The 15,873-nt window shown below is 46.1% G+C and overlaps 1 protein-coding gene across 1 annotated transcript; it reads right to left on the bottom strand.

Annotated features, from left to right (window-relative positions):
* LOC103175544 (potassium inwardly rectifying channel subfamily J member 16) lies at positions 1-2,420 on the bottom strand. The gene has a single exon (XM_007888637.2). The coding sequence runs from the start codon at positions 2,351-2,353 to the stop codon at positions 1,094-1,096; it is 1,260 nt and encodes a 419-aa protein (XP_007886828.1). The 5' UTR covers positions 2,354-2,420; the 3' UTR covers positions 1-1,093.
* Positions 2,421-15,873: the final 13,453 nt, after the last annotated feature.

The following is a 15,873-nucleotide window of genomic DNA, read 5'->3' as shown; positions in this document are numbered from 1 at the left end:
TACATTAGAATCTTGGGTTTTATTGAGAAATCTCTATTATAGCAGGTTACCTCAAAAAAGCAGCACTCGCCTGCAAGGAGGTGCTTATCATAATATATCTCTATTATATATGCATATTATTATTATTATTATTATATCTATATATATGTATATGAACCTCTATGCAGATCATGCACTAGTTCACAGTAACTGACTAATCCAGCAACAATCCAGTCTGAAACAGAACAGAGCTGCTTGACACTGCACCACAAGTCTATTAATATTCTCTGTCGTGTAATATTTGCAAGTAGCGTACTTGGAAGTAGTTTGACGTGTGGTATAGAATATCACTAAACCTGTTCCTTAACACATTCTATCTCACTTTCTCTCTTGGACTCTCTCTCCCTCCACCTCTTTCACACCCACACACGCACGCGCACAGTGAGTATTTGGGCATTTCTTGGCCAGGCAATACACAAAGTGCCATATCGCAGTTGAGGGATGCATTTGTTTGAAGAGCAATGAGCCCTCTTAGCTGGGAGTGTAATGTTCTGTTGGGAGGAGGGTGGGGGAGAAGAGTGGGAGGCTGATGGCTGAGGACAGTTCGGGGTGTGGGAGGGAGGGAGAGAAGTCTGCAACCCAGAGTTCCTTCATTTCCAAACCGGAGGATGATTTGTCGCAATGCGCCACCGTGCGTGATGCTGAAATACCACGATTTCCCCTCCACCCACTCCCTCCCCGGCCCAGAGAGGTGTGGGTTTTGCTTTATCCATTACTTCCAGATTGTGTGCAAACCAAAGTCGCACCCAAGAGGTTAAAGGTTTCAAGCGGAGTTTTCAATCTGAATTTACTCCCTCTCTTCCCCGTTGTTCATACGAAAACTTGATGGGGAAAAAAAATACTACCAATGATAATTTGGTCACTCAATCCAAGACTGTTCTGTGGGATTCTGCTGAGCCCAATTGGTCAGTCAACTCACTTTACAGTATAATGTGTGAAGAACTTTGAGACGTCTCAATGACATGATAAGGGGGAAGTAGGGGATGGGGTCCGGGAGGGCAAGTGGTACTGGAGGTGGAGAGAGAGCCAGGGTTCAAGTGACACAGTTCAGGGATCACAGTTCGGACTCCATGTTGAATATTTTGCTCAGGAACAGAGGCTTCTTGTATTCGAGCTCCTGCTCCCCTTCGGGTTCCCTGCCCTGGCTCGGAGCGGCCAGGCTCTCGTAGTCAGGACTGCAGCTGTCAAGCCCAGCGACACTGAGGACTCCGAGCGGCTCGGAGGCGGTGTAGAGCTCCCTGGCACTACAGGCCGGTGTGCTGACCTCCTGGGTCCTGTGGAACTCGGAGTAGCTGACCTTCAAGTAGTTGTTCTTGTCCTTGAGGATCTCCTTGAAGCGATGTCCCCACAGGATCTCAAGCGGGGTGTAGGAGCTCCGCGACTGGTGGGCGCTTCCCGTAGAGTCCCCCGAGCACAGAAAGGTGATAATCAGCTCAAAGTCATCCTCAGCCAAGAGGCTCTGTCCCAGGTCATACAGCGGGCTGTGCTCATCGATCGCGTGCTCCACGATCACAGGGCTGACCAGGATCACGCTCTCGGTGGTCAAGCGCAGCTGCTGGTGCTCCATGGTCATCTGGTTGTCTCCAGTCTCCTGGAAGCGCAGGAGCTGAGCCGTGATAGTGCCCTCGATCACGTGGCTCTCGCGAAAGTCTCCCAGCCGCCACATGAGGCACAGCTTGCCGTCCCGCATGGCTACCACTGCATTGTTGCTGAAGCCGATGGTCTTCTGGGCCCTCTTCCTGGCCTTGGCCATTTTGGCCACCACAGCCCCGATAATGAAGCTGTTGATCAGGTACTTGGTGACAGACTGGCAAGTCACCATAGTGACGGTGAAGGGGCATTCCTCCGTCACGCAACGCAGTCCGTAGCCAATGGTGGTCTGGGTCTCGATGGCGAAGAGGAAGGCAGCGGTGAAGGTGTGCACCTCGGCGATGCAGGGCGTGTGCTCGGACTCCCCCACCCCCAGGTCCCCGTGGATAGCGCTCATGACCCAGTAGACAAAGCCGAAGAAGAGCCAAGAGAGGATGTAGGACAGGGAGAAGATCACAAAGATGTGGCTCCACTTCAGGTCGATGAGGGTGGTGAAGATGTCAGAAAAGTAACTGCCCCACTCGTTCAGCATGCCCTTGAAATGGATGTTGCAGTTCCCGTCCTTGCGCAGGAACCTCTTGCGGTAGCGACTCCTGTTCACACCCGTGTAGCAGCCGTCCTTGAAGAGCTTCTTCCGCTCCTCCTCGGACGTGATGGTCTGGTAGTTGAGGTTGATGAAATTCATGGGGAAAGTCCCCTCGATCTCGCTGACCGACTCGTCCATCCCGCTTCAGCCAACGGAGCCTCGCTAGTGGTTTCGCTCGAAGGATAGGGGATGCTCTCGCCCAAACGGTGTTGACCTGGTGAAAAGGAAAATAATAATTATGATAATAATAATACAATAGTCCTTGCATTTGATATAGCGCCTCATCAGGTCATCCAGATGTCTCAAATCGCTCAAATTGCTAACCACTGCACTAGGGGATGTATCCTTCATGAAAGATATCGGGATATACGCAAAGTCAATATCAGTGTCGAAGTGGAAAGTAATGTTGTGTTTAAATAATGATGCCACACCAAGTTCTTGTTCGTTGGCTCACTGGTATTTTGTATCGCACTTCTGGAGCTTTGCAATTAAGTTTTGCAAATGTCTCCTTTTTCTTAGGAGCTTAGGAACAGGAGTAGGCATTCAGTCCCACGAGCCTGTTCCGCCATTCTATTATATCATGGCTGATCTCTACCTCAGCTCCGATTAAATAAAACTTTGCTGTCCCCTCCCAAAAAGTGGCACTTTATGGCTCAGGATCCAGTTTGAGAACGTGGCAAACGAAACCCCAGCAAGTCGAAAGCTTGTTAATTGTTTGTAGTTCCGTAGAATGATTTGACCTATGCCAAGAAACGTTGGCCACCATGACGGATTGCCACCAGACACAGGGACTAACCCCACTAGGCTCCGTTGCCCTATTCCAAACAGACACACGGCTAAGACAGGGGCAAATGCCTCGACATGATACTTCAGTGCCTTCTATCTGGAGTGAAAGGCAAGCAGACGAATTGAAAGCCACCACAGCGTCGCATCCTCCTCAACCCCTCTACTCACTGAATTGCCAGGAATCGCGCCTTTCCTGACAGATTCACAGATAGCAACCTCCGCGTTGCTGCAACATTCCTGCAATTGTTGCTTGGCGACCTGCGTCCTCCTCTGCTCTTGTTTGCATCCTCGGTTCATATTCGAGGTGTGATGTTATAATGTTTGAGTTACGGGTGGTGAAATTTTCTAGTTTTTTTGGTCAGCCGGGCGTCTGACGCATACAGAAACCCATCACCAAACCAAGCTGAGAATTCCATGAGTTTGTGGGATACCTACCGTGCGCAATTGGCTGCGCCAATTTTTTTTTTTATCGGTTGTGAAACTACCAGCCGTGGTTTCAGCGCAGCGCAATTCATTTCCTTACGGTTGCAGAGTAACAATTTTTTTTTTTTTTTCGAAATGTTCTCTGCCGTGACATTCTCTTTAAACAAAACCCCGAGCCCATTCTGGGTTCACTTCAACTTTTGAACAGCTGAGATATCTTTCAGCCATCAGCTGTTCGTGAATGACATTTTTCACAAAAATCATCAGAGGCGAGGCAGGTTTGGCAACATATTTTTAGGGTGAGGGGCAACATCATCCCAAGTGGCATCCTGTGAATTTCTTCCCCTCAGAGCCAAACCGATCTGGTGGATGAGGGTAGGCGGCCCTATTAACCTTTCGACGCTTGTGCACATTTGAGCCTAGTTTGCAGTATTTCGCAACGAGGANTTTTTTTTTAACAAGGGAACGCAAATCAGCAAAATGCAGGCTCCAACATCCGTGCAACCGACATACCTCGCATTGACCTGTGGGGATCTTCGCTCCCGTGTAATCTACTTGTCGTGGTCACGTTTCTAACTCTCCTGGTCTCAAAATGTATCATAGCCACAGTTCTTTTAACCGGCGCTTGTTTTAATCTCGTCCTTCGAGGCTCTCTTAGTCGTTAAAGATCCCGCAGCGCTGTTCGAAAAAGAGAAGGGAGAGACAATCCATCTCTCCTGCCTTTCCCCCGGAGATCATGGAATCATAGAATTATACCGCACAGAAGGAGGCCATTCGGCCCATCGTGTCTGTGCTGGTTCTTTGAAAAGAGCTATCCGAATCAATTTTATTCCCCCGCGCTCTCCCCATAGCCCTGCAAACTTTTTCTCCCCAAATAATTATCTGCTTCTCTCTCAAAAGTCGTTATCGAATCGGCTTCCACCAGCCTTTCAGGCAACGCATTCCAGATCCGAACAACTCGCTGTGTGAAAAAATTAGTCTTCTTGCTTCATAGCTTTTTGTGGGACGTTGCTGCGTGCAAATTGGCTGCCGCGTTCGCCCACAAACCTACAGTTATTTCACATAAATTACCTGTGAAACACATTTGGACATTTCGACAATATTGGCCCTTTTTTATTATATACCTATTCTGTCGGTTCCGTGTTTTATTTGTTTTTCTTGATTGTATTCAGAAGCTTAAACGAGGTGTGTGAACAATTTACCAGGAGTGCTGTTGGCCAAGACACCAGGATAAATTCCCTTCTGTTTTCGAACAGTGTGAAGGTCTTTACCATCTGCCCAAACCAGCAGACTGGAACCTCAGTCTTGGTCTCGATCGAAAGCCGGAGTCAGTGCCATTAAAAATGGACACCAGAGTGCCCAGGAAACCTGTTGTACATTGGATATCTCTCAACAAGCAGCGGTGTTGAGACTGTTTTGCATCCATCTCACCCTCTTGCTGATCTCTCCAATGGAGCCATCATAAATTGAAAAGGGATTGGCAATATTTTTCAACTGGAACTCAGGTCGTTTCGATATCACTGGGGAGAAATTTCGTAGGTGTCTAGGTTTACTCGATTTATGTCGCATTTCATAAGGTTTCAGAATCTGTCGTGTTCTTAAAAAGAACAACGCACGTTTCTTTCGAGAACTACAGAAATCCGACTTCAAAGTTAAGACTGAAGTTGACAATTCGTGCAGAAACATACACACAGAGCCTCTGTAATGCTCCGTAAATAGAGTAAACCTAAACCTGTGTGAAACTTCTCACCCACGCACTCGAGGGAGGAAATCGTAAGTTCAGGATTTGTCACGTGTTTATTACTAATGTGCGTGGTCGTACATCGAAACGTCAGCTTGCGAGTCGAGCGTGGGCTTTGCAATGAGACCAACTGACGCATGATATTGTTAACTTCAAGTCCGGAAGCTGTGTTTCCATAAAGCACCTGTTGTTTATCAGCAAAGCCTCTCGGGATACTGCAACACACAACTTAATGCTTAATGATTCTTTGATCCCACTCTTCACGACAGCCAGATTCACGGCCCCATACACACAGCCCCAGCCATGTTTTTCCCCCTTCCCCTGACGTCCCCCCTCGCCCACACCCCCGCGCCCCTGCATGGGCAAACTGCATGGGCAAAGAAACGATGGCTCCGTATTTGTTGGCAAATGCGGCAGCACAATTGCGCACAGCGATGTCCCACAAACAGCCACAAAACGAGTGACCAAATTTATTTATTACCAGGACACCAGGAGAAACTCTCCTCTCTTTTCGAATGGTGCCACGGGATCTTTAACGTCCACCTGAACAGGCGGATGGGACCTCGGTTTAACGTCTCACCCGACGGACGGCACCTCCGAGAATGCAGCGCGACCCCCAGCACCGCACTGGAGCGTCAACCTAGATTATGTGAGTTCAAAGATTGATGAGATGCTTCATGTTGAACGCATTCCAAAATGCCATGAATGTCCATTGGGTGAGATATTAAACCGAGATATTAAACCTTGCCTGTTCAAGTGGAACCCACAATCTCCTGACCCAGAGGCCAGGCTGACACATATTTGTGTGTTGTAACCGCTGGAGCTACATCCCAGATCTGACTCCTGAGACCTGGTGAGAAGATAACAGTCGTCCAAAGCTATAAACCGCCTTCTGTTCAGCTTCAGTCTCGTTCAGTCCAGTCCACGTCACATTGCTCTTCTCTGTGAGATCAATTGGCTCTTCTTAGGGCTTTTTCAACACTAAAGCTCTTCACATGATCCATTTGTGAAATGATGTGACTCATTGAATTTGTCTGTGTTTCTGGATTACATGTGTTTTAAAACCCTGGTCATGATAATTATAATTAGTATGATGATTATTATTATTATTATTATCATTAAAACCTGCATCTGATGCCGCCCCTGTCACGTCAAATGCCCTCAAGGGCTTCACAAAGTTTTCTGCGAAGTGCAGTGATTGTATTTTGTAGGCAAATATGGTGGTCAATTTGCACGCAACGATGTCTCACAAACAGCCTCGCAGGAAAGTGAACGGCCGACCTCTTTTTAATCTGGGGAAGGATTTTTGGCTCAGAAGGTGCGAGAAACCCACTTTTCAAGCTAAGGAGTTCGGAGAAAGAGCTGTAAGTGGGATTGGTTCTGAGAATTGTATGTTGCTACCGCCTAGTTCAATTACTTTCTCCTTATTTGTTGTATTTTTTTTAAGGTCAGCAACCTCCAAAACCACAGGGGAAAAAAATAGGGTTACAATCATCCAAGTCAAAGTCTCCCAAGCAGTTAAAATAAATGCCCTTTTCTGTCTCTCTCAGCCTTTTGAAAGTGGGTGGATTGGAAACCACTTCTTACTGACATTCTATTTTATTTATGTATAGGCTACACGCCTCCAGCTCCCATCACTGCCTTTCCAGTTCCTGTTTCAGTCGTGACAGTGGCTCAAGCGGAGGGTACAACAACCAACCCCTCCTACCGGCCCGCAAATTGGCGGGCGGTGGGGTCACTGACGCAGGGTAACGAACGGCAAGTTTCCTTGCTCTACACACCTCTGTTTACCCAGCAGTGAGTAGAAACCCGGTTGTTAATCGATTGGTGGATTGCTTTCCGGGGGTAATAATCCCTCCGTCCCCAAATAATAATAACTTGGTCAATTAATCCACAACTGCTTGTGGGACACTGCTGTGCACAATTGTCTGCTGCATTGTGCGCACAAAATATACAGTCAATCCAATTTACAGTATATCTGTGAAGCCCTTTGAGACGTATCAACAACATGATAAGGCGCTACCTCAAATGCAAGGATTATTATTGTTATAACTTCAGGACAGACACGAGGATTTTTTCTTTCTCTACGCAGTGGCTAACTAACAGAAGTGGAACCAGGGAAGTTGGTTGAGAGCCCCTTTACGAAACAGTTAATGGAGGGTAAGATGAAAATCAAGTAAACCAAGAGAGCTTCTTTATCAGAATCTCTCTTGTTATCTTGGATCTGATCTACTCAGGTCTGTTCCTAGAATTGCATAGAATGTAACAGCACGGAAACAGGTCGCTCTGCCTAACCAGCCCATGCAAGTTAGGGGCTATACCTCACGCAAGCCTCTTCCCTGCCTCGCCCCCACCACTTCCGATTCCCTTCTGCCTTCGCCCCTTTATTCCTGTCTCCCTCATGAATTTCTTTTAAGAATAATCCCTTATAATAACAATAATAGTAATCCTTTCGTTTGATACAGTGCCTTCGATGCAACGTCTCAAAGCACTTGATTGAATAATTGAGGCGTAATCGATCGAACGCGGCAGCCAATTTTGCCCGCAGCAAAGTCTCGCAAACGGCCACAAAGAGAACGAAAGACTTCCGTCCAGATTCTTGACCATTGTAGGAAAAAAATTGAAACTCAGTCTTCGTTTGGAAAGTTCAATTCAATGCAATTGCTCCACAATCTTAAAAGTCGAGGACAGATTGGTCTCACAGGCAGAATTTCATGTTCAGCCTTTTGTCCTTTGTGAGACCGATTCAGGCGCTTCCCCTCGCGAGGGTGTTTCTCCCGGTGTCCTGGCCAACAGCCCCTGAGATAAAATCACTCATTCGCTTCACGGATGATTGGGCCATTGCTGTGCGCAAATCGTCCCACTGCGTTACGTGAGTCTGTGACCCAGAATGACGTGCGCACTCAGCCACGCACGATTAAAAGGCAGGATCCGTCGAAAGAATGTGCAAACTTTTACATTTTGCATTAAAAAAATAGACTCTGGGAGAACGTCATCGCGTTGTTAAAGGGGCAGAGAGTGGGGAAGAAAATGTCAACCCTGAATCCCAAGACTTTTGGAAGTTAATATGCACTTTATACTCGTTGTACATTTACAGACAGTCTCATTTAGTTTTTTTGGGGGTTGGTTGGAAAATAGTTTCAATAAAATGTCCTTGAAAGCATGCAAAGTTTGCTTTGATGTCGCGTGCAAATGCTGGGAAGCTGGTAGAATTCATTCAACTTTACAAGGAACAAATCAACCCTTTCCTCCTATCTGCGATTATTAAGTTAGATAGATTTCTGTTGTTAAGTAATATCTCGGGATACAGTATATAGTTTGGGACATGACATGTGCAAGCAACTGCCAAGATAGTGGAAGACAAAATGGATGGACCTTGGTCTTCTTTCGTCTAGCAATTCTTATGTAAGTTAACCTTGTTATCGCCTTTGAATTTCTACGTTTTGTGCGTAGCGCCAGTTTGTAACATGATTACAGATGTTTTAACACCAGCTAAACGAATGGAGATTAAATTCCTTTCACTGATCTATGCCCTCACAGCCTGTGAGGATGCTTCGGGGGTAACAATTCCTTAAAAAAAAAGAATGATAAATTGCTCACTCAATCCACGACGTGAGACACCGCTGTGCGCAATTGGCTGCCGCCCTTCGCCCACAAGATACACAGTCAAACCACTTTGCAATACATTCTGCAAAGCGCTTTGAGACGTCTTAACGACGGGATAAGGCGCTATATCAAATGCAAGGATTATGATTATTATTATTGTTTATGTTATTTGCACAGAAGGAAACACAAATTTTGTTTGTGGGAGGAAAAATCAGTGACTAAGATCCACAAACAGCCACGGGTGAATGACCTAATTCATGAGAAGGGTTCTGGACCAGAGACAAATGGAAAAACTGCTATCTCTTTTTTGTGTTTCTTGAACTCCCACCTGACCTTAAGGTGGAAATACAAATTCAGCACAGAATGAGGCCATTCAACCATCTTCTCTGTGCCTTGAGGCACGAATACGGGAAACTACTGTCTTCCAGTATATTGCACTTTGCTTTATTTAGTGCTCAGTTTATGGTTGGCATCTGCATTCTTCCATTGTGCTTGACATTCTGTTATCCCCTGAGCATCAGGGAAGCATAATATTGCATTAGGTCATTTTGATGGAAAAATTGTGCAACGATTTGCACTTAACACCCTGTAAATGGAAAAAGTACCGTAATTTCTGCTGGATCGAAGTCCTATTGCTTAATTGCAAATGTCGTTGAGATTTCCAAACTGTCCAAGTGCTAGCTACCTCAGAGGTCAACCCTCGTCTGACAGTGTTCCACGTAAACTCGGGGAGAGTGAGTCAGTTTCAGTATGGTTTAGGGTTGTGGTCTATTTCCTATGATGGTAACAGGCAGGGTTAAGCATTGACTTGCAGCAAACTTGGTCAATGAACCGCTTAAAAGAGCCATTCAGTCCGACAGAAAATAATAATCCTTGCATTTGATATAACGTCTTGTCACGTCGTCGAGACGTCTCAAAGCTCTTAATAGTAATGCTTGCGTTTGATAAAGCACCTTACTTCACAGGATGTACTGTGTATCTTTTGGGCAAATACCAATACTAATCCTTGCATTTGATACAGCGCCTTTCACGCCAGGAGGAAGTCTCAAAGCGCTTCACAGGATATTGCTGTAAAGCATAGTGACTGTGTGTTTTGTAGTTAAATACCGCAACCAATTTGTACATAGGCTCTTGCAGAACAGGCTGTCTCATCACCTCCTCTCGAGAAGTTTGCGAACTGACCTTAGCATCCATATTTTTTTTGGCGGGAGGTTGGGCATCAGACTGATTCTTACGTTTGCTGTCGATTTATTTGAAGGAATTGTTTTGTGGTGGAAAAAAGAGTAAATGTTTAGAATATCACGGGGGAACTAGCTTGGGGGAGTTACTGAGCGAGCCTGAAAGCATGTGGGAGTTGGTGCTCAAATTGACAGATACAGTCATTAAATGAGGTGTCTCTGTGATCTGCTTCTTTTAACTAGATGTATTAACACAACTCCTACACTGTCAGACCATGCAACTCTGTCTGGCACAGCTGCTAAGGTAACTGAACTTTACTGACGTCTTAAGTGCAAATTTTTTTTTGATACGATATGATGTGCATATATATTTCAAAACTGAGAGAGAGCAAGTAAGGGAAACTGGAAGGATATTAAAGTAAATCATTTTTTAACTCTGATTTCCAAATGGGACACAGATGGTGTAACTCTTTGGTTGAGTCAGTCGTTCAGTCAGTGTGATTCAAGCAAGGCCCTTTCAGCCTCCTCCATCATAGCAATATACACTGCCGTCCGTCCCTCTGACCAAGCCTAAAGCGTTCAAATCTATTGCAGCATTTTCCTCTTGTGCCGTTTAAATGAATTCTGCACCAAAACTGTCCAGTTCCCTCTTGAATTTGCTCCTCAAACTAGCCGTTAGGCAATAATAATAATAATAATATCATAATAATAGCCCTTGTATTTGATTTGATTCAGTGTCAAATTCTCAATGGGCTTCACAGAGAGTTGTTGCACAGGCCAGTGGCTTTGTGTGGTGTAGGCAAATCCAGCAGCTAATTTGCACGCAGCAGCTCGCCAAAACAAAGAGCCATGAAGTGAACGGCGGATTTGTTTTTAAATCGGGGAGATTGTCGGCCAGGACAGCGGGAGATACTGCCTTCAGCTGAGGGTCTCATCCGACGGAACCGTGTCACGCAGGACGAAGGTAATAATAATAATAATAATCCTTGCATTTGATATAGTGCCTTATCCCATCTCAAAGCGCTTCATAGAATTTACTGTAAAGTGAATTGACTATGTTTTGTGGGCGAAACGCGGCAGTCAAATGCGCTCAGCAGAGTCAAACAATCGTGGGTGGATTGAATGACCAAATCATTATTAGTATTATTTTTTTTGAAGGGATTATTACCCCCGGAAAAGCCAATCGACTAACAACCGGGTTTCTACTTTTACAGCTAGATCTGATAGTCTGTGCCAAGGGTTGAATGCCCTCCTACTTTGTGTCATTCATTTTTATGAGTCTGCAGGTGAAGTGTGATGGGAAACTCACCGTATACTGGGTTCGAAAGCCACTTGTACCCAAGTATAAATTGTGTTTGTAAACTGTTTCAGCTGTTGCCTGTCGTACACATCTACCCCCATTACCAGTGAGTAATCGAAGAGAGAGAATGTGTGTGTGTGTCGGGGGGAGGGGGCAGCGCGAATTCTCCAGGTTGTCAGTGAATTTACAGGCCCTGGTGTTGTGCTGTGGATTTATCTCACATTTCCATCTCACACGGCCAAGCTCTGCAAATTTATGGACCAGCGGAGAATAGGAAGTGCTGACGGTCTATAAATTTACTGATGACCCAACAGCCACCTCCTAAGCATTGTTAATTAGGGGAAAATTCCAGCTCATAGATTCATGGCGATTTGGACCTTGGCTGTGAACCTTTGCTCGCATACCCCTCCGGGTACAACAATAGCATCAACAACTTGCATTTAAATATTGTATCCTATTGAGCCTTTCGCTCATCCCAGATGGCGGTCAGCAGCCAGTGAGAGCAAGGGGAGAAGGGGTTTGACCAAAAGGAGCATCACTCAGAGAGGGGCTGAGTTGAAAGCGGAGCTGATGGCTGTTCGAGATCGAGCCTGCAGACGTTATGTGCTGCATTATGTCCCGACTCACGCTCAGGAAGAAAAAGAATGCCTACACACCCAAATGTCTTCACAACAACCTCACGAACGGAACCTCGCTGGCTTCTCACTCAGCCCAATCCCTTTATTAATAATTTCCTTTGACCGTGTTGTTTTGGTTCTGGCTAAGTCGAGTGGTGGTAGTGGCCGGGGGGAGGGGGTGGGTGGGGGGGACAGATTTCGGAGGATCTTTTCATTTCCTTGAAGCGTCATCGCTGGAGAGACTCTGGTTTGATCTAATAGCCTGTGTGAGCAGTGAAGTAAATGCTTCACTAATGCGTGAGCCTGGCCAGTGAGCTCATTGCAAATGATGAACGATGGTTTAAACCCTGGCATTACAATAGTAAGTGTTACATAATCAGTTTGGGTGGACATTCCAGCCAGCCATGCTATTCTCAAGCCAAGACATTCACTTTTCCTCCTCTCATTCTCATGCTGACGCTGGCGATTTAAAAAGAAGAACAATCCTCACGTTTGTCATCGGGCCTTATCACGTCGTCGAGACAACAACAACGACAACACAATTACATTTGTGTAGCGCCTTTCACATCGGGAGGACGCACCCAACACCCTCCGTAGAATTGTTACTGGTAATTGCAATGAGCAAGCACAGCAGACAATTTGGATAACTAACCATAGCAAAGCCACCCACTACCACCACCACCACCAAAAAAAACAGCTGTGTGAAGCGAATCGACGGATTTTTATCAGGGAGGGGGGGGAAGGATTGTTGGCCTGGGTATTGGCAGAAACTTGGTTTGACGTCTCGTTCCAAAGGACTGCACCGCCACCAATGGAGCGTCCCATTTCTCTGATCAGTTTCGATGTTGGCCACGACACTGTCAATATACGAGACGATTGGAGTATGTCAACATACGCAAAAAGATTACTCGCCCTGTTAACCACTACATGGAGCAAAACAGATGGTTCAGGGAAGAGAAGACTGCAAAGCTTTGTGTTTAACATCTACACTCTGGTCGGGTTGAGGCACCTGACAACCAGCTGTTTATCCCACTTGATTGGGTCCCGATCACTTTATTCCGTGGGCCGCTACACAAAGTCAGACGCTCGCTTCTGATTCAAGACCTTTCTGGCCATTAAAAAGACACTGTTTCTGCCTCGTACACGTCTAAGGCCTTACATGGTTGTTAGCTACTGCCTCTTAATTAGAAGACAGTTCCCCAGCCTGTACAGCATCATGTGTTGATACGCAAGGATTTGTATAAGTACATGAGGTGCCGTCCTTCAGATAACATGTTAAACCGAGGTCCTCCTGCCTGCCCGCTCAGGAGATCCTGTGGCAATATTTGTAAAGGGAACAGAGTTTAACCCGGTATCCTGGCCGACAATCCTCCCGATGAAATAGGTCATTCGCACCGTGCCTGTTTGTGGGATGTCGCTGTGGGCTGCCATGGTGACCTGCAAACATACACAGTCACTACACTCTACGTGAACCTCTTTAAGGCTTCCTCACTGTTACGGGCATCTGTGGATGATATATAACGGGCAACAAAAGTTTGTTTATTATCTCATTTTGTATTAACACAAGTCACTTGGGCATCACAAGACAAGCAGTTTGCAGAATGCAAACCCTCACCCTCACCCTCCTCCATCACCACCACCCCCCCACCCCCCCAGCTTAATTGTGTGAGTGCAATCAGCATACAGCTTTAGACGGGCTGTCTTGGACACTTCCCCCTCCTAACTGTGATGTGTCGCGTGAGCTAAGATGTGTTGTCTGCACCCTTGGTGCGATCTGATTGTCTGGGAGGATGTAGGGCTCCACAATAGCTGGGAGAGCGAGCAGCCTGCAATACTCAACGACAGGCAGAGAGAGTATTGGCGACAGTCCACTTAAAGCCACCAGCCTCCCCACACGCTGCTGAAAACCTTCTCGAACAGGTAAGACTGCGTCCCTCTGGGGAGAGAGACGCAGAGAGCGAGAGAGAGAGAGAGCGCGAGCGAGAGAGTGTACGCTCCATTCCAGATAAGGGGAAATGGAAGTCTCGGTATTTCGGGTTTGGATAATCTTGATCACGGCGGTGCATTTCCGTGTCGGACACCCAGACGCCAAAAAAAAAACCTGTTTGAGAACCAGCCCTCAATGAGATGAGCAATCGCTCTCCAAGGGAAACTGAACCAAACTCACACACGCTGAAATCGCCAGCACCGTGACAGAGTCAACCTCTGGAGCACATCCAAGTTTCCACATTAAACCACTGGGAGAAAATGAACTGAGTTCTGTCCAAAACCTGACAGAGCTCTTTTTTGGCTCGGTTCCTCTGAACGGCCCACGTTTTGGATTTGTAACAAAATATATGTATATAAATTAGTGTATCCGCCTGTTCTCAGTTGGTAGCACTCTCGCCTCTGAGGTGGAAGATACTAATAATCCTTGCAGTTGATAGTGCGCCTTATCACGTCTTCGAGACGTCTCAAAGCACTTCGCAGAACATACAGCAAAGTGAATTAACTGTATACTTTGATGGCGGGTTCATGTACTTCCCCACTTTGAACTCACAGTCCAGGCTGACGCTGCAGTGCAGAGGATTGGATCTCAAGACCAATCTTAAGGCCACATCGAAACATTCAGGTGAATGGGCAGAGCAGTTGAGTACATGTGAGTCGTTTCCCACTCATGGGCTCATTCAACAAGTTGGGTGTTCGCTATCTGATGCCTTTGTTGTCAGAAGTGGTCCCCTCCCCACTATTTGTAAAGGTTCTTTCTGCACATTCAGATAACGCGTTACAGAACAGGACCTTATCTGTGCTGTAGCCTTAATGGAAGTCTTAACGGAAATCATTTGTTCCATTTACTCCACCTAGGTAACTATCAGTTCAGGCACGATCAGGAAGTTGACGACTTTTTTTTTTATTTTTGAAACTTTTTACAACTCTGCCCATCTCGTTCACGTGGTGAAACCATCGCCAGGTTGTTCTCTCAGCCTCTTATTGTCCAATTGTTCTGACTTCCCCATGTGTCCCGACGACCTTCCGCCCACTCCCCTTCCACCCTCGCAACCGTAGTGGGAAATCCCAAGAGTGGAATGCGACACGTTAAAAAAAAAGAATATTTACCCCCTTGAGAGGCTGAGAGTGGCATAGCGAGGCCTGTAGGACTTGGAATGCATACAGTCTAAGATGGCTGTCCAGTGCAGTGCTGGGGGAGTGCTGCATTGTTGGAGGTGCCATCCTTCAGATGAGCCATTAAACTGAGGCCTCTCATCAGTCTGCCTGATCAGGTGGATGTTAAAGATCCTATGTTCTCTCTGTACCACATCTCATTTCGTAGGTTTGCTCTGAACATAGGGACAGGGGTTGCTGTAAGGATTCTGTAACTTACATTGCCCATTGAGCCTTCAGGTCCGCTCTGCTGTTTATCAGATGATGGCAATTGAAACGCCATTTCTCTGCTCTTTAAATACCTCTGATCCATGTCCCAGCCCAGTTTGGTGCCTTGGACTTCCTCCCGACCTGAAAGACGCTATACAAATGTAACTTGTTGTTGTCCAGTAATCAGACACATTGTTCTGGTTAGGTGGATGGATTCCCGGAACGAAGGATGGAATATTTACAAAGTTTTCATGACCGTTCACCTGTAGATTGTATACATTTTATTCAAAAAAACTCAACAGAATACTTTTACTCTGATCAGGCTGCAGAGGAATGGATATGGTTACACCCCAATGGGGAATTCTGGAGAAATGACGGGAATGTAATAATACGCTTAGGAGTTGCCAAACATTTTTCAACCTTTGAAAAGGAAATGTTCTCACTCGTTCGAAAACAAGTGCGTGATTCCAGGCCCCGCACGCTTCAATCCTAGGAGATCTGACATTCCAAAGTGTCCAGGCTTGCATCTTAGATGTCTCCTACAGGTCCCCTTGGAACTCAAAGTGCTCATTAAGTTCTGCAGCTAATGAAAGAGAGATTAATAATAATAATCCTTGTGTTTGATTTAACCTAGGGTTTAGTTAGCTGATTTGAAT

Source organism: Callorhinchus milii, unplaced genomic scaffold, assembly GCF_018977255.1.
Source record: "Callorhinchus milii isolate IMCB2004 unplaced genomic scaffold, IMCB_Cmil_1.0 Scaffold20, whole genome shotgun sequence".
Classification (NCBI taxonomy): Eukaryota; Metazoa; Chordata; class Chondrichthyes; order Chimaeriformes; family Callorhinchidae; genus Callorhinchus; species Callorhinchus milii.
Note: the sequence above shows the minus strand (reverse complement) of the source record. Positions and strands in the feature narration are given on the sequence as shown.